The sequence below is a fragment of the Leishmania donovani genome, chromosome 35 (genome assembly GCF_000227135.1).
Source record: "Leishmania donovani BPK282A1 complete genome, chromosome 35".
Lineage (NCBI taxonomy): Eukaryota > Euglenozoa > Kinetoplastea > Trypanosomatida > Trypanosomatidae > Leishmania > Leishmania donovani.
The window spans coordinates 1,346,325-1,363,878 of NC_018262.1; the positions used below are offsets into that span (position 1 = coordinate 1,346,325).

General features: G+C 58.0%; 7 protein-coding genes across 8 annotated transcripts; all 7 read right to left on the bottom strand.

The window, feature by feature from the left end:
• Positions 1 to 1,132: 1,132 nt before the first annotated feature.
• Positions 1,133 to 3,535, bottom strand: LDBPK_353290 (hypothetical protein, conserved; the record flags this gene model as incomplete). Its single annotated transcript, XM_003864861.1, has 1 exon — positions 1,133 to 3,535. One exon carries the CDS (start codon positions 3,533 to 3,535, stop codon positions 1,133 to 1,135), a length of 2,403 nt encoding a protein of 800 aa, XP_003864909.1.
• A 1,362-nt stretch (positions 3,536 to 4,897) lies between these two features.
• On the bottom strand, positions 4,898 to 5,992 carry LDBPK_353300 (replication factor C, subunit 3, putative; the record flags this gene model as incomplete). The annotated part of the gene is made up of 1 exon (XM_003864862.1): positions 4,898 to 5,992. The coding sequence occupies one exon, from the start codon at positions 5,990 to 5,992 to the stop codon at positions 4,898 to 4,900; it is 1,095 nt and encodes a 364-aa protein (XP_003864910.1).
• A 1,421-nt stretch (positions 5,993 to 7,413) lies between these two features.
• Positions 7,414 to 8,343, bottom strand: LDBPK_353310 (Peroxin 19; the record flags this gene model as incomplete). The annotated part of the gene is made up of 1 exon (XM_003864863.1): positions 7,414 to 8,343. One exon carries the CDS (start codon positions 8,341 to 8,343, stop codon positions 7,414 to 7,416), a length of 930 nt encoding a protein of 309 aa, XP_003864911.1.
• A 928-nt stretch (positions 8,344 to 9,271) lies between these two features.
• On the bottom strand, positions 9,272 to 9,838 carry LDBPK_353320 (hypothetical protein, conserved; the record flags this gene model as incomplete). The annotated part of the gene is made up of 1 exon (XM_003864864.1): positions 9,272 to 9,838. One exon carries the CDS (start codon positions 9,836 to 9,838, stop codon positions 9,272 to 9,274), a length of 567 nt encoding a protein of 188 aa, XP_003864912.1.
• An 856-nt stretch (positions 9,839 to 10,694) lies between these two features.
• LDBPK_353330 (60S ribosomal subunit protein L31, putative) lies at positions 10,695 to 11,246 on the bottom strand (the record flags this gene model as incomplete). Of its 2 annotated transcripts, none has more annotated exons than XM_024473492.1 (1): positions 10,695 to 11,246. In XM_024473492.1, one exon carries the CDS (start codon positions 11,244 to 11,246, stop codon positions 10,695 to 10,697), a length of 552 nt encoding a protein of 183 aa, XP_024329261.1. Both variants share the same exon structure in this region, with proteins under 2 accessions (XP_024329261.1, XP_003864913.1).
• A 666-nt stretch (positions 11,247 to 11,912) lies between these two features.
• LDBPK_353350 (hypothetical protein, unknown function) lies at positions 11,913 to 13,820 on the bottom strand (the record flags this gene model as incomplete). The annotated part of the gene is made up of 1 exon (XM_003864867.1): positions 11,913 to 13,820. One exon carries the CDS (start codon positions 13,818 to 13,820, stop codon positions 11,913 to 11,915), a length of 1,908 nt encoding a protein of 635 aa, XP_003864915.1.
• Positions 13,821 to 15,822: 2,002 nt separating this feature from the next.
• LDBPK_353360 (hypothetical protein, conserved) lies at positions 15,823 to 16,734 on the bottom strand (the record flags this gene model as incomplete). Its single annotated transcript, XM_003864868.1, has 1 exon — positions 15,823 to 16,734. The coding sequence occupies one exon, from the start codon at positions 16,732 to 16,734 to the stop codon at positions 15,823 to 15,825; it is 912 nt and encodes a 303-aa protein (XP_003864916.1).
• Positions 16,735 to 17,554: the final 820 nt, after the last annotated feature.

A 17,554-nucleotide genomic window follows, 5' to 3' on the forward strand; every position in this document is an offset into this window, starting at 1 on the left:
CTACATAACTTTCAAAAAAGTGTACACTACAATCAACAGAAAAACGAGAAGACGCGAAAGAGGGAATGCGAACAGCGGAGTGAGAAGTCAAGTAGTTCACAGGCGATGGTCGCATCCTCAGAGGCGTGCCGACACGGACGGGCACCCTGATAACAGGCCTACCAGCAGTGACCCATGAGGGCGCGTGCTGTGGGAGCGGTGGGGCGACGCCCATTACGTGCAGTGTCCAATAAAGCAAATGCAGCTCCAAGCATGGCCAACTCAGTGAGAACGACTCTATTGCCATCCGTGCTCGCTCATGATGTGTGCTTCGGCATACGTGAGAACATTTTGGTATGTTTCAGACCTGTTCATGTGCAGCAAAGACAACAAAGTATATGTAAAGCGGGTCATCAGGGCGAGAGAGCAGCCGTGGATCGAACATGCGCCGCAAGAATCACGCAATGCCGAGTAACACCGCGCGTGGGGTGAGGCTGGAACCATGGAGACGTGGGCTGTCTGCCTCACCGCAATCCGCCGCCGAGCCGTGAAGCAATGGAAGAGGAAGTGCATCATCAAGGCAGTGCCTGAAGCACGCATCTATGGATCTGTAAGAAAACAGAGCACACACACGCATACGAGCAACGCCAAGAAACCGATGCGCCTGACTAGAGAAGACGCAGGCGGCCCTCGTTAGCGTGCATGCACGTTGTGGAGTCGGCGACACGATTCTTCTTGGGCTGCTACAAACGTGATCGTGGCCGCGCGTCGCTTCCGCAAAGCGCCAGAACAGACCGATCCACCGACAACAGGAATCCGCAGTCGTGCCCGAGGGTAGGCTGCAGGCAGACTGGCTTCTCGAGAAAGCGGGAGAAGCTGGACTCGGATAAAACGATTCGCCTGTCAGTATGCACCCCCTATAACCTTGCCAAGGCGGAAAACGAAAAGTAAGACAACTGAGGAAGGTATCCTTCTCTCCTTTAGATAGATATATAAGGAGATAGATGTATTCTCTGCCGCGCTCGCTCTCGCGGACGGTGTGCGGGATTTCCTCCAAAAGTTTCTCGCACCCTTACCCACTTTTCTACAGAAGTCGATGGCGACTGCTTTTTGGCGCATCACAAACACCGCGCCACCCCGCGCGTCCTCGACTTCATCGTATCGACTGCGACGTCGTGTCGAGGTCGGAGAGCCCGATCAAGTTTGTAAATGTGTTGCCACTCGGTGACCACTCATCATCGGAGCGCAGGGACAGCTGAGACAAGTTGTCTGACGTGAGCGGCAGCGACGACGGGTCTGCGTGACGCCCTCTCTGCGGTGAGGCTGCCGGCCGTGCACGAATGTGCACTTTGCTACGCGTTTGCCGCTGGCGGCCGGGGAGCGGAGGGGAGGAAAGCGGCGCTGGTACATCGGTGGCAAACGTGTCATCGGCCGCCTCGCGCCGTCTCGGGTGTGTCTGCCGCGTCCGTTGCGCCGCCATCGCGCAGGGCAGTGCGGGGTCCAGCCAACGCATCGTTGACACGAAGACATCCCGACCGACGCCGCCGCCGGTGGCTGTCATCAGTGCACTTAGTTGTTCTTGGAGCTCCTGAAGTACTTTATTGGGTAGTCGATGGGGATCGCGATGCTGCCTTCCGTTTTTAGCAGATGCGGCATCACGAAGAGCTGCTCGGTTACCCTTTGCGACCCCACCTGAGGCTGGACAGCGTGCAGAGCCTCTCCCCTCATCAGGGATCGGTGGGCGTCGATCGGAATCTATCGCCGTCGTTGCCACTGACTCAGGCGGTTGTCGTCGCCGTTGGGCATCGGCTGCGCGGAGCAGCTCCATGTTATAGTAGCGGAGCGCCGTCTGCGAGCGGGCTACGCGCACCGCCTCCATCATGTCGCGTAGCCTCTCCTCGTCAAGCCGGAGCTCGGCTTGCTCATCCTCCAGGCGCTGCTGTGCAAGGACGAGCTGCTGCTTCGCCTCCGCCACAGCCGCTTTCTTCTGGGAAAGTTGTGCCTGCACGTCCGCTATGGCGACAGATCGGCTCTGCACGTCCGCCGCTCTCCGTCGAAGTAACTCGATCTCTCTCTGCGCTAGAGCTTCCATATCGCCAAAGCCGCGGTGCATCGCAGCGGTCTCGACTGCCAACTCACGCTCCTCTGTCTCAAGGAGACCAAGGCTTTGCTGGAGCGCCAGCAGGGCTTCGTGGAAGCGCTCCTCGGCGGCCTGGCGCTCCTGCTGCACAAGGTGTTGCCAACGGCGGTACTCCCGCTCCCACTCGTCTTTGCTGCGCTTGTACGTCGTCTCCTGCTGCGCTAACCACGCGCTCTCGTCTTGCAGGTGACGGTCCAGGTTTTGAGAGGCGAGACGCAACTGCGAGGCGCAGTCCTCGAGGGCAGCGCGCTCCGCCTCGGTGTTGCTGCACTGCGTCGCCGCCAGCTGCTGGAGGCGCTCCAGCATTTCCGCCTGTTCTTTGAAGTGACCTTCACGCTCTACCTCGACGCCCCGCCGGCTCTCGTCCACCGCCGCCTCATACGCTTTCACTGCCGCCGCGGCATCCTCAGCGGTTGCCATGATGTCGCGCAGGAGCGCCGTGGATTTCGTCACGTCCTCCTGTGCAGCCGCTTGGATCCGCTGCTGCTCCGCGCGCAGATCCTCCTCGCGGGCAAAGTAAGCCTGGAGCTGCTCCATCTGCTTCTGGTGCAGCGCCTCTTCCTTGGCCATGGCGTCCTTGTGCCGCGCCTCGGCATCACGGAGGCGCTCTATGTGGAGGCTATGCCGTTGCCGGCGCTGTTCCTGCAGTTCAGCCTCCCGACGCTGCAGTGTGGCCTCCAACTCGCGTTGGAGAAGCCGCTGATGCTCCGCTGCCCAGGCCTCACGCGACTCAATGTACACGCGTTCCATGCCGAGCGCTTCGTCCTGTAGTCGCTTCAATTCCTGCTGCGTCATGGCCTGCATGTCAGCCAGCAAGGACTCGTCCATCTTCAGCAGCCGCTCCCTCTCCTGATCCTCTGCGGACCGCCAGAACGCCAGCATGTCATCAAAGAAGCGTGCGTACTCCATTCGCTCGGCCTGGGTTTCGCTCTCCACGCCGACGGCGAACGAAGTTTGAATCTCGCGCTGCACGAGTGACTGCAGCTCTGATCTCCACTCATCCATCTTGAGCCCTTCCGCCTCCTCTGAGTCGAACACGTCGTCGAGCCGGCGCAGAACAGCCGAGACGGCGGCCGTGAGAGCCGTCTTCACCACATCCTTGGCAGTCCCTGCCGCACCACCGCCGTCGCCGCTCTTCTCCTTTAGCAGCTCGCGAAGATCCGCTTCCTCCTTTCTTGCGGCGCACAGCTGTTGCTGTGCCTCCGCAATTTTGGGGTCGTACTCCGCCTTTACAGCCTGCTCTACGCTCTGACGCGCCGCCCGCAGTGCCGCCTCGTGCTCGTCCTGCGACTCGCGAATTTTTGCCTCGGCGGCGCTCGTTTCGTTCTCGACAGCGGCACACAGGCGGCGCAGCTTTCCGTTCAGCTGCTCTACTTCAGCCTGCTTCTGCGCCTTTGCGGCGCGCCATTTCTCCATCAGCGCCATCTCACGCTCCCTCGTGGACTGCAGAAGCTTCTGCTTGGCTGCAATCTGCCGCTGCAACTGTTCCACCGTGACCTCGTGCGATGGAGGAGGTGGTGATACCGCCGCAGGCGCTGCGGTGGACGACGTCTTCGCTGTCGGTGGTGAATGCACGCTTGGAAACGCAGAGGTCGGGGATGCACTTTGCGCCACATCATCATCGGAGCCGCCGAAAACGTCTAGCAGCGAGCTTTCTGTTTTTCGTGAAGAGGCCGGTGCTTGCGGCCTCGCACCCAAGCGGCCAGCTGCCGGTGTCCCCCGTCCAGCCTCTTGAGGGCGCCATTGCCGCTCTTGCTGCTGCGCCTCCCGCTGCTGCTGCAGTGCGCGGCGTCGTGCCTCGAGCATCGCGGTTTGCCCAGAAGTCGCGGTGAGCCCCGGCGGGTTTGACTGTGGCATCCACGCATCGTCATCGCTGCTACTGCTGCTGAAGGCCATGGGGGTAACGCAAAACAGCGGAGATGCGAAATGGCGCGTTGGAGGTGCTGCCGTGCAGCTCTACCTCGCACCCTCCCTCTATGGGCTACGCTAGAGCGAAGAGCAGGCAATGCGGGCAAACGAGGCGCCGCGTGCTCGACGCCTACAGGAACTCTCGTGAAGCTCGCCTGCGTCGAGGCACACGCAGAGGGTGCGGACTAGCGCCGGACGGGTGATGTGAGGTTGGGGCACAGGCAAGCGGAACTTCTACGGAGTCTATTTTGTAGATTTGTGCGCGTAAACGCAGGAGGTGAGGCGCAAAGAAGACACCAACATACGCCAAGAGAGACGTGCCGAATGGGGTGGACACTCGACAGCACGGATCGTAGGGAGTGATAAGTAGAGGGGGAGAAAGGGGAGGGGGGGCCTCGGTCACCATTTGCTTTCCGGAGTGCAAAGCAGCTCGCCATTCATCTTTTCGCAGCAGCAGCAGCCTATCCGTGTGCGGCATTCTCGAGGGCTCCGCCTCACTGGGCAAACGAAGAACGAAGGGCCACACACGCATCGTCTGCACCTCCGCAAGGGTGCCTCTGAAGCCACCAAGTCGCCCGCACCAGCCTCAGCAGCGGCTCATTGCATTACTGGAATAACAGCAACGCGCAAACACATGCTGTTTCTCAGCCCCCTTCACAGCTCCTCACCCCTGCTGTGGACCACGTCTGTACTGCAGCCGGCGCTTCTATGTTGCCCTTTTCTTTGGAGTTCGTTAAAGCTTTTCATTGTATGTGCAGCGAGAGACTCTCGCTTCTCCATCAGCTTCTATACAACACTTTATCGGCTTGCTTGCTGCAAAAACTCAGAGCCGGGCGCGCGCGCCAAGTATGAAGTTTCCCGGGCAGCCCGTCAGCAAGCGCACTCTCCAGCCACATCCTTGATTGGCTTGCGCTGCGTCACGGCCTCTTTGACGAGCTGAAAGGCCCCTAGCAGCCCACCAAGCCCGGCTGACTCGCGCGCTCCGCCTGCCGCGTAGTACTCAAGGTCGGATAGCTTCATGAGCAGAAAGCACTTGCAGTCCTGCGGTAAGTCCATCGCCATCATGACAGGGTGGATCTCGCGAGTCAGATCCGCTATGGAGATGCCCTTCTGCACAACGCTTTCCTCCACCTTGATCCAGCTTGTCGCGAAGTCGCTGGAGAGCATATCCGACACGATCGCCGTCACGTCGGCAGGGGTCGGGTTCCCGGTGACTCGATAAACGGACTCCTCTGTAACCTCATTTGCAGAGAGCGCCGAAGCCTGCATGGTGTTGAGGCACCGGCGCAAATCACCGTGGCTGAGGCGGAACGCGGCCGCCAGCCCGTCGGTCGTATATTTGACACCCTCCTGCTCCGCCACGAACCGGAGGCGCGGCATCATCGCCGATTTCTTCACCGGCGCGAAGCGGAATCGAGTGCACCGAGACTGCAGGGCGGGTATGATTTTGTTGATGTGGTTGCACAGAATGCAGAAGCGCACGTTGCGCGTGTACTTCTCGATAACGCGACGCAGCGCCGCCTGGGCATCGTGGGACATCTGATCTGCCTCGTCGAGGATCACAAGTTTGAACTTTGCCGCCGGGCCGCCGCTTCCACCGCCAGTCGAGCTGCCGGAGCCCATCATCGAAAATATGGAGGAGGTGCTAGCGAACTCGCGAGTCTGCTGGCGCACCACGTCGATGCCACGGTCATCGGACGCATTCATCTCGAGCACGTTCGCGCGCACTCGATCCTTACCATAGAGGTAGTACGCGCATGCCTTAATGGTGGTCGTTTTCCCGGTACCAGGCGGACCGTAGAGCAGCAGGTGAGGCATGTTACCGCTGTCCATGAGGTGCCGCAGCGTGCTGAGAATGTCCTCGTGCGCAACAACGCTCTCCAGCGTGCTGGGGCGGTATTTCTCTACCCATGGCAGATGGCTGGCAGCCGCCTTGGCCTCTTCGCCTTGTCTGCCGGCGTACATCGCAAGGGTCTGCAGGAAGGACAAGCAACGGAAAAGGGGGGGGGGCGCTAGAGCCTCAAGCCAAAAGCTCAAAGATGTGATGCACCCAGAGAGATTCGCTGGTTTGAAGTGACGATACTGCCGCGCGGATGCGATTCGTGCACCACTAACGGCGCCAGGCGTGCGCTTCTATGAGAGTAAAAGCGATGGACTCTATCGCGTGCAGAGAGTTTACAGACTATGCTGATGTGTGCTTATCCCTGCGTGTGGATGTTTTCTTTTTTGGCCGTTTCTCAGTTGTATGCATAGCGCAGAGAGCTGAAGAGCCCCTCGCCGCAGATGCTCACTTCCACTGGCTTACGCGCCACGCAAAAGGCTCACAGACCCCCTCCGCAAAAAAAAAAAAACGAGGAGACCTCAACAAAGCAGAGGGCAACAAGCGAGGAGAAACCGCCGAAGGGTGGCATGCGGAAGTGCTTGGGGCAGGAGGAGGTCATGAAACAGAAATAGAGGGTGCGGAGAGATTTTCAGCGGGGCATGGCCGACGCGCCTACCAGCTACGGCCCACATCTCCATGGCCCTCCTTTGGAATCCTAGCTATGCAAGCATCCACATTGGCCAGTTGCGCAGACCAGAGTAGCTGGTGCACAGAGAAACAGCGCGAGAACCGCCAGAGCGGCGGTTCGATCCACACCTCTTTCAATTTTCCTTCTTCTTTTGCATTTCGTGTTTTGGTAGTCGGCATCACCTATGAACAGCCTTGCACACGCTCAAGTGTCCCTCCCACTCCTCCTTCGACTCACCTTAGCTGAAGCTAATGTTTTTTGTGCTATTTCTTAGAGGAACAGGTAAGAGAAAGAGAACGAAGCGTAGAGAAGGTGCGGCGACGATGTCACCTGTGGGGGAAGGGGGACGAGAAAAATAAGTTGGACAAACAAAAACGATCGCCACGAGCACCAAACAGCAACAATTTACTGAAGCACACGAAGACTGACATGCGTCTATAAAGTAACGGCATCACACATGCTGAGCGATGTCACACTTTTCTGCGTCACTTCGCCAGCGCCGATGATAACATGGTGAGCGCGCATGCGCCGTCGGCCATTGAGCAGCGTCTTTTTCACCATTTAAAACATCTGGCATGTGCGGCTGATGCACAAGGACGCCAGGCAGCATCGTAACAACCCCAAAACACGCCCACAGGGCTTCGGAAACCAACGTGAGAAAGGAGAAGAGACGGGGTCTACTCACGCGATCTCCTCTCACCTTGGCCGTTCAGCACTGAAAATACGCGTGGTGCACCGACGCAGGAGGCAGCAGCCACAGACCGGGGAAAAGGGCGCCGCGGCACACGGAGGGCAATGCCAAGTTTTGTTCTTTTTTTTTGCTTTCTCCCCCCTCTTCCTATTCTTTCGACGATGCCCTTGATGTACGCCGTCGTGTCATTGGCACTCTTCGACACCCTTGCGATTCTTCGGCGCGTATTTCACTAGATTGCGCGGCGGATCACCTAGCTCCGAGTACTTGTTCATGAGCTCCAGCAGTTGTATAAGCCGTGGATCTTCTGCGCCAGAGATGGGGTTCTGCAGTAAGTCGCAGATCTCTTGCGCCTTGGCTCGTTGGCGTTCGTAGCGCTCACAGTCCTCATGCGACAGCTCGCTGCCGTGAGCGTCCATGTAGGGTCCGTACGAGTCTCGCATAAGCTTTATGGGTTCCACGAACTGAGGGTCAGCTAGCGTGGAAATCAAGGCCGATGCCATGGCCTCCGTGGCACGACCCACCTCGGAAGGAATTTCGGCGCCGTCGCCAGCCGGCGCCGCCGGTGGTGCTGCCGAGGATGACGACGCCGCTCCCGGCGTCGCGGCTGGGTCCAAGTGCCCTACCTGCGTGGCGCTGGAAAGCTGTTGCAGCATCTCCATGCACCGCCGCGACGCTTCATCAATCTCCGCGTCACCGACGTTATTGCAGTCGGGAAGTTTGCCTTCTTGCTTCATCTGCTCCAGTAAATCGTTTGCCTTGTCGATGTCCTCCTCCTCCATCACGCGCATCAGCTCCTTGACTCGTAGCAGGTTCGCCTTGTCCTCCTCGCCCAAATTCTCCTCCCCCTCCAGCGAGGAAACCATTGTCATGACACTTTTCTTGAAGCTGTCGAGAGACGCGTCGTCAGCGCTGTCGCCGCCGAGCATGGACATGAGCATCTTCATCATGTCGGCGTCGCCGCCGGCTGTGCCCGACGCCTCATCCAGAGCCTTTTGCAGATCGTCCTCCAATTTCGCGTCCCGCACGCGAACCTCCTCCTCATGCTTGCGCTCCTGCTCGTCGACCATATCCATCGCCTCGTCAAGAAGCGCGTCGAGGTCGTCATCGGACATTTTTCAGCTAAAACCAACAGCGGGTAGTGGGGCGCCCTTCAAGGGGGCGTGGTCCTTAGATTGTCGCTTCAGGGGATGTGCGGACGTTCTGTTGCTATGATGGGAGAAACGCGTGGTTATTTGCTTTCGTCCATCCCCTCCCACAAAATGAATATACTTTCGTATAGATATACCTCGCGAATCCGCGAGAGAAGAGTAGATGATGATGATCTTTGCTACTCAGTTCCAACTGTGCGAATCAGCCCTTGACTTGCGCATACACACACATATATATATATATGTGTGTGTGTGTATATGTGTATGTGTGTGTGTTTGTGCGTCGCTGGCCATGTGTTGGGGAGGAGAATGCATGGAGGAGGAGTGAGTGGAGACCGCGAAAACAATACGAATGGCGAGAGGACGGCGATCGCATTCAGAGGGGAGAAAAGGAGAAAGACGTTCGTTGTATGTATGCAGAGAGGATGGGCTCGGCTCCGGGCAGAGACGCGGTCCTTGCCCCCTCCCTGAAACCTCTCGCGTTCTTCTCTAATCAATTGCGCGTACGCCACACATGCACACGAACGCGGACACGTAGCGAACGCCACGCGCCGAAAAAAAACTCATTGCCGCCGTGCGAAAATGCGATGAAGCTTCGAAAAAAAAAAAAAAACTCTGTTCCCGCGTAATACAGCGGTAATCTACCGCTCTGCTTGTGGAGCAAAGGGCTCCCTTGCGTCTTTGCTCGGCGTTGGCTCCGTTGCGCGAGCACATGTGAAGGTGAATATCAGAGAGGGAGGGAGATACCGACCCGGGAAGCGACCCACTCGATCCCGCCGCCTCAAATGCCTCCTCAAGCTCGCAAGAGAGCGGGAGGCAGATGGCAACGCCGTAAGTGGATGGGTGATTGCAGCAAGCTTGCAACGAACGCACCCACGTGGCCACTCTCGGGTCAGCGACGCTGTTTGCGTAAGACGCGGCGATACTTGATACGGTGCTCCTTCGCCGCCTCCTTGCGTGCCGTTTTTCGGGCAAACTTGGCGTCGATCTTCTGGTTTTTCTTGCAAAGACGCGAGTACGAGGGTGCTGCCTCTACTTGATGGGCGGTCGAGTCGTGCACTTTCAACGAGGGCGACAACGACGCTGCGGTCGATGAGCCGTGATGCTGCTCTGACAGAGAAGATGAAGAGTGTCCCAACTTGACAGACGAAGCGCCGGTGTCGCAATTCTTATGAGACATCTTATGGTGCTGCTTGGCATTCCGCGCCGCCCTTTCGAGTTCCTTTGCGGTCGCGCGGCTAATCACCGCCGCGGTGATGCGTCGGCGGGCTTCCTCGGCCGACTCGCCGCGGTCGGCCTCCCTACGCTCCACCTTGTTCTGCGACTGAGCAACGCTGGCTTGATGGGCCTCGGCATTCTTGCGTCGCGTCGACTTTTCATTGGAGGCAGCTAACGAGAAGTCGGCGAAGAAGTCGTCGACGCCGTCCTGCCACTCCTCCTCCACCACTTCGGTAGCCATGTGGGCAAGGGTGTCCTCGAACTAGCAGGAACGGTGCCGATTCGAATGTGAGATAGCAGCAAGGCTAAAACGGTACAAGTTCCTGGCAAAGTGCACTAGAAAGCACGAGGGCCAAACGAGTGTAGGTGTCCAATGAGAGGCAGAGAAGGAAAGCAGATGAGTGCACGGTCATTGAGGACGGCACACGCGTCCACATGCGAATAGCAAGAAAGAGACACACACCGTATAGTAGTGAGGTGAGTGTAATGGAGGATGGCAACACAAGAAAAAGGCATATTCGACAAGAAGAAGAATACGGGACCAGGAAGAAACGGAGAGGAGAGGGGAGGGGAGGGGAAGGAGAGAGACGGACACAGCCCGAAACTCGGAGCCTTATGACTGAGGCTCTACCGCTTTGAATGTGCGGCTTGCACTCTTCTTCTTCCCTGAGCCAACGCGCAAAGAGCGCCATGGCGGCGAGTGGCTAACGACGGCCGAAACACCTGCGCTGGCGCAATGGCATCGCCTTCATCTTTGCTGACATCATCGAGAGTGCCGTCCCCAGCGCCCTTCTCCGCCTCGGCTCTTGCCACTCGCGTCACGCGCCATGGTCCTTTACGCAGCGCCTCGGCATGTGACTCGTACGAAGTAGAGAGGGTCCCATCGGGGAAGTGTGGCGCCTCGCAGGAGGCGTCGCCTTCGCTCCTTCGCGATTTATTTGTTGAGTGTGGGTGTGCCGCTGTTAGTTTGTCGTTATTTGCTTGTTTTTTGTTTTCAAAAATGACGAAAAAGAACGTAACCGAACAAAAAAAGATCGAGCAAATCACTGCGACGTTAGCGGAGATCACTGCAGGCGCCTATGAAAAGACGTGCACGATTACTGCTCCACCGTCTTCGTGGTCAGGCCCTTGAAGGACGCAACCGGCACGTTGGAGATAACCGTGTAGAAGTGCTTGTGCTTGTTGCCCTCTGTCGTCTCCGACTTGCGCTGGATCAGCACGCGCACGCGGCCAGGGACGCCCTTCACGCCCTTGTGCCAGATGTACGTGTTCAGCGACGCGTCAATGCGGTTGTCCTTCGTCTTCATCAGACGACCCACAAACGCCTTGATGCGCTTGATCGCCAGCGGAGCGCGCTTCGAGAAGGTCTTCTTCTTCAGCAGCTTCGACAGGTGGATCGTCGCCTCCATGCTCACAGCGTCCGGCTTGCGGCCAGTGCGCTTGCGCAGAGACGCGCGGGTCGCACCGCGCACGCGCGAGTTCTTCGCCGTGTTGCCGACGCCGTGGAACTTCTTGCGCTTCTCCTCGTCCATGTTCGCGAGCACGCGCTTCCAGCGCTTGTCATCGCGGTTCTTGCGACTCTCCGCGTCCTTCTTGCGGGCATCGATGATGGCAGCCTTCTTCTCCTTGCCGAGCACCTTGCCCTTCATACCAGCGCGCGTCATTGCTAAGAGTTTACGTGATGACCCGGTTTCTAAAGACAGCGCGTGCGTTTTCGCGTTTGGCGTGTACGGCAGCAGGCGTTTTTTTTGGGGGGGGGGCAAGAGTAGTTGTCGCGTTGGAAAGAGACGATGCCAAACCCGCGGGAAGGGGCGTTGTCGGAAATTTTACACAGAAGAGGGTGAGTGCGAGATTACATAGAGAAGGTACAAAGGAGGGCATGCACTGCCTTGAGCCTGTTCTTTTCAATGGGATAGGAGCGTGAGGATGATTTGAGCCGGCAGCATCGATAGCATCCCTCAGCACACACGCCGCGTCTCCGCTGTATCGCGGTTCGCCTTCGCTACTCAGTTTTGAAGCCAGCCGATGTGGATGTGCAAGAAAAAGAAATTCAAGAGAAAACGAAAACGAAAAGACGCACACGAACGGTGGCGATGTTCCACTATTCCACATCACAGCGCAGAGCGGCACAAAGAGAGAGAGAGAGCGCAAGTGGAGGGAAGAGCAGACGGCAGACGACCCGTGAGAGAAAGAGAGAGAAGGGAAGCGGGGAGCTCGATGCCCTCACTTCTCTTTCTCCATCCCTACCACCACCAACCAGCAGCAGTACCCACGCGTTAGTCCGGCTCCGCTTCGAGCTGCCCTCCTCCGCGCTATCAAACCAGTTTGCCAGAACTCTTCACCAGCTCAAGCACCTCGGTAACGTCATACCGCTCCAACCTGCCGTCAAATCCGGCCATCACGAGATACTGGCGTGCCGAAAAAGCGCTGGCGGATCTGCTCCCTCGAGCAGCACCACCGCTCCGCTTAGAGGCCGCATCAGTTGACGACGTGGCAGCGCCGGCGCGGCCATTGTCGAACGTGTTCACCGGCTCAGCTGCTGGCAGGGGCGTAATCGTCGGACCACTCCAGGCACAAGCCGCCGCACAGACGAAACCGGGACCTTGGCGATGCAGCACGTGACGCTTGCGGGTACTGACGTACTCCACCGCCCCGCCGTCCGACCAGACAATCAGCTCAAGAGGTGACACATGCGTCGTCTCGAGCGGAGAGTGCGCCCCTGCACGCGCGTGGCGAGTGGGTGTCGACGTCGCCGCCTTCCTCCTCGCTCCTTCGTTCGCTTTATTTTTTTCCAGTCGCGATAGCAATTTAGCGGCAGCCTTGGCACCGCGCCTCTGCTCGAATGGCTGAGACGCACTGGTGTGCAGCGTGGCTACGGCACACAGATTCCAAACCCACACACCTGGCTTGAAGAGAATAATTTTTTTGAGTAAGAGCAGCAAAGGCATTTCTTGCCGGACTGATCCCCAGAGTAGCACCTCCCCCGTTGCGTGACCCGAGTAGAGGTACGAGTTTGGATTGCTGCTTGTGGGATTGGGGCTCGCTGCCAGGCATGTAACGCGGCGCTTGTCGTACCTCCAGACTCTCAGCGCAGCAGGGAACCGCGTATCATCCGGTTCCTGCTGCTGCTGCTGCTGCTGCTCTACAAACGCCTGTTTTGCGCTGTACGGAAGGATGCCGCATTTTCTTTCCAGCACATCAATGGCTTCCGCTGACACCGAGGCTGGCACCACTCCAATGTAGTCCGGCGAATCCACTGGCGCTGCCGCAGCTGCCTCCTCCTCGACGGCTGCCTGATCGCTCAATGGATTGCACCGCCTGCGATTGTAGAGAAACGTCTTGAACACACGACCGAGCCGGTACACCGGCTCATGCACCGACGTAGGATCATCGCGTGCGTCGGCTGTCACGTCGGCCTCGCCTGTGGGATAAGGCATCGTGTCGTGATAAGCCCATGTGGCGCAGTTCCACGCGCAAAGAGTGCCCTCCTCTTGCCCCACTACAAGCAGCGGCGTCGAGAGAGACATAGAAGGGGCAACATAGGTGAGGGCCGTGATAAGACCCTGGTGCTGGAACGCATACAGCAGCGCGAGTTCCGACGAAGCGGTCGTGACGCGGAGCACGTATACGTCACGCAGAGAGGCCGCGCAGCAGATGGCAGGCCCATCGTTGACTTTCGTAGATGCCCGCCTGAATCGCGCACCAGTCGTGCAGTGCTCCATCTTCGATGCGTTCGCCTTTTCCGCAGCGCATGGCGACGTTTCAGGGATGAGCTGCAGGGCTGTGATGGCAGCGCGGCCAGGCCTGCATATGCTCTGCATGCGATACGTCACTGGGCACCAGACAGCAATCACGCCGTCCTCGGTGCCGGTCAGCACCCAGCGTATATCGTGGCTGACGACGAGGTCAGCGTTAAGGGCATCACAGTCTGCCCTGCCGGCTGCCGCTGCTGCTGGGTTCGCCGCCGGCGGAGGCTGCAGCGACGTCGCGCTCGAGGCGGCCGAGTTGCACATCGGAAAGCATCGAACAGCATTCACCCACTGTGGATGGCGTAGTCGCACCCGCAGCTTCTGCGTTTGAATGTTCCACACGCAGACATCCCCACTACTGCACGCCGCATAGAGGCAGCCACCGCTCGGGTCGACGTCGACGTCGTTGACAGAATCGTTGACACCACGATACGCGCAGCGGAAGGAATCAAAGGCGGAGGCGACGCAGCTCATGGTGGATCTTAGAAAGAAAAAACAAGGAGGAAGGGACGGTGTATTGTATCGGCGCTGTTGCACTCATGTCCCCCCGGCCTGCACTTCGCAGGGCGTTCGTGCGTTCGTGCCGTTGTGTGGGTGTGTGTAGCCGCGTTTCCACTCCGGAGCACAAGAGTAGAAAACAAAAAGTAAAGAGAGAAAAGACTCACGCCTGGGCCTTTCACGGGCGAGGAAGCGTTCGCCCACCGTCGATGACCACACCGACCAGAGAGCAGTGAGACGGTGACCGCTGGCTCACAGTAGCGTTCTCGTCTACGAGCGGAAGAGCCTCGGCAGACCGCTGATGAGCCGCCGCCTGTGAAAGAGATACCTCGTTGTGATTCTCATGCAACCGTCACGAGCCGCGAGGACAGCAGAAGAAGGAAAACGCGGAAAGGTAGGGAGGGGTTCCGTGAAAGCCGGCAACGCGCGCATAAGGGAGGTTGTGACACGTCCTGCTTTGAGCGAAGGATATTCAACGCAGCTGCTTGTGTGATCTGCAAGCACAGAAGAACAGTCGCGGCATCGAGCGACGTCACTTGGAGCGTTAAAAGACGCACTTCTTCGCGTGAAGGGGGGGGCGGTAGCCACAGGGTCTCGTGAGGGACGGTGGTTCTGCATGCTTATAGATTTTCCCTTGCAATGGATTCCAATCCCACATGTAGAGGTGGGCGGTCTTTTTTGTGGATGTTCTCATCTTTCTGTGAACCTCCACTACGTTGCAGCGCTGCGCGTTAAGCGCAGTAAGAGGAAGACGAGAGCGCAAGAAAAAAAAGGAAGACAAGAGAAAGCATGCAAGGGTGAGACACTGCAGCGGATGTGCCGGCAAAAGATGAGAGAGAGCGAGACCAGGAGAGACGACAACAGCGCGACAAAAAAAAGAAAACATCCCATTGCACACGCAAAAATACACAAACAGCGAGCCGAAGGCGAAGCGAAGAGTCAGCAAGTCCGTGCAGAGCAAAGGGAGAGAGGCAGAGGCACACACATGCACTCACCCACCCACCCCTTAAAGAAAAAAAGCGCAAGCTGGACACACGCACATAGATACATAGATATTCACGTGCACGAGTCGGTACGCCTAAGACGAGCGTGACATACCGAGTGCAAGAAAGCTGAAGTGAGGGTAGCACGAACAAGGAAAAGAAGTGCTGCCAGCCTGAAGGAGACATCAACGGCTCTTTTTCTTCGCTCTCCGTTCGGCGTGCAGAAGAGGCCAGGGGCGCACGCAAGCACAGAAAACAAAAGACGACCGACACACAAGCGAGTGTGTGACCTAAGGCAGCAAGCACGCGTAGTGCGACGCCCTTCTCTAAGGAGAGCGCCAGTGTAAGGCAAAAAGCAGATTTACGTGCGCAAGCGATGCATCAAGGCAGGCGAGGCAATCACTGTCTCCTCCGGCCGCCTTTGGCCTCTTCTCTCCTTCTGCAGCTGCGGGTTCCTTCTTAGTTCTGGGAGCGTTTGCTTTACTATGCACAGCTGCACCCTACTCTACAACGTTCCGCTGGGGCAGCGCTCCCCTTTGGGAAGCCTCCCACGTGACGTCGAGCATTGTGGCGTACGTACCTGCGTGTGAATGCCCTTGTCCGCGTCACAATAGATTTCGTCGCTTACTTTCTCAGAAGCGAGCACAAAAACGCACACGCCGTGTGACGCATAATAACGACATTTAAATCTACATTTTTTTTCCGTACGTTCCCGTGTTTCTTTGGCGCCTGCGCGTGCGCAGCTGATCGGGAAGGTGTGATAATAACGTTTTCATGTGCAAGTCGTGCGCGCACAGCTTCGAAGCAGCTGGAAACAAGCGGTCGGGCCAGCACGTTACAAATTGCTTGAACATGCCCTGCCCCACGTTCCCACCCCTACAAAAATCGCTGTTTCCCGTTCCACGTGGTGTTTGAACACACGCACATGCACATGGCACACGGCACTACACGAGCGTGAACGCATGGCGGCGCCCTGTCGGGTACCACCACCCTCCCTAATACCCGCTCAGGGAGTCGATAAAGCGGCGCACATCATCCAGCGCCTCAGGTGACAGTTCCGAGCATAGTACTTTGACAGCTTGTACTACGCCTTCCTCGGAAGGCCCGGAGGGGTAAGATGAGACGGACTGATAGTCGTTGACGGCCTGAGCACGCGCGGCGGGGCTGGAGCGAGCGGGAGGAAGCGCAGCACAGCGGTTCGGATCCTGATACACTGACGCAGGCGGGGCCTTGTGAATGGTCGGATTGCCGCTAGCCCCGGAGCCAACACGGCCGTTGTACACATTACCGCCGCCGAAGCCACTGACGCTGTTAGTGGCCTTTCTAGGGTGCATGTTCGGACGACCTGCCTCGAACCCGGTGGCGCCGCTGTGGCTGGCGTGCGTGCTGTTCGCCCGCGCCTGTGCTTCGCGCTCCTGAATCGTTGGTGGTGCGATGCCCTCCAGCGGCTGCGCGTACTTTGACGGCGGGGGAGCAAAACTCAGCAGCTGCGGAAACACTGCAAGGGCATTGTTACGCTCCTCGTCTGTGATGTCGCGGTCATCGAGGCGCTCGAGCGATGGAATGGCGGCGACGACGAAGCGCCGGTAGTTAGGGTCACGGGTAATGGGATTGTCGACCAAATTGAGCACCTCTAAGCAGGGCAGGCGAGAGAGGTGTAGTACTTGGTTGATGTCGCGGATTTGGTTCTTGCGGAGGTGAACCTCCGCCAGTCGGCGACAATTCGACAAGGCACCGAGCTCTGAAATATCGTTCAGCGACATGGACAGTACCTCCAATGCGACGGCCTGCCGCAGCACACCGATATCTTGTATCTGCGACGCGCATACATTAAGCTTCTGGACTCGGCGAATATCGTCCGTCTTGGACCTCTGCAGCACCAAGTTCAGCGTGAGAACACCCGCCATGACGCGCGCTTCCCGCCCGGATGCTTCGCGGTGTGACACAAACCAAAAACGGGCACAAAAACAGAGAAGATCAACGGAAGCACGGGTAGTGGGTAAGGTGAACGAAAGGCCATAAAAGCACAGGAGAAACAGCACGAACAGAGAGGAGTGCGAGGACAGCGCTTGCGCGGCTGTGTCTGTCTGTCCGTATATGTGCGTGTGTGTGTGTGTGTGTATAAAGGGGGTGGAGGCTGACTGGGGAAGGTGTTTGCACGATCCACTATTGTTGGTTGCTTCGAATTGATTCGGTTTTCTTTTTGTTTTGTTTTGATTGAGTGTGAGGAGAACAGGGGCAGGGGAGGGTGCAGAGGGTACACAAGATCGGTCATTTGTACAGAGGTGGGTGGGTGGGTGTGAACTTTAGAGAGGCAATGGTGAAACGAAGCAGTTGGATAGGCTCTCGGAGATGCGGGGAAGCATGTTTGGTGAGAACAGCAAGCGGGACGAAGGCCAACCAGCACGGCGTCCTTTGACTTGTTCTTTTTCAGCGAAGGAGAGCGCATTGTGTTCCCCCTTTCCTGATGTTTTACGTGATGAAATTCACTGCAGCATCAAAGAGCACAGCTGGCTCAGTGGCGGGCACTTGCGCCTTCATCTCTCTGAAGCAGAGCCGCTAGGCGACGCAAGAGGCGCGAAAGCGAGGCAGCACGGCAAAAGCCGGAGAAAAACCCCAGCAAATCGCTTCGGCAGCCCGCGACGTACCTCCGTATGTCAACGCCGCTAAAGATTTTCGTTCGGATCAGTAGAGCTTCCGATGGGGCGAGGGGAGAGCCAAGCAAGC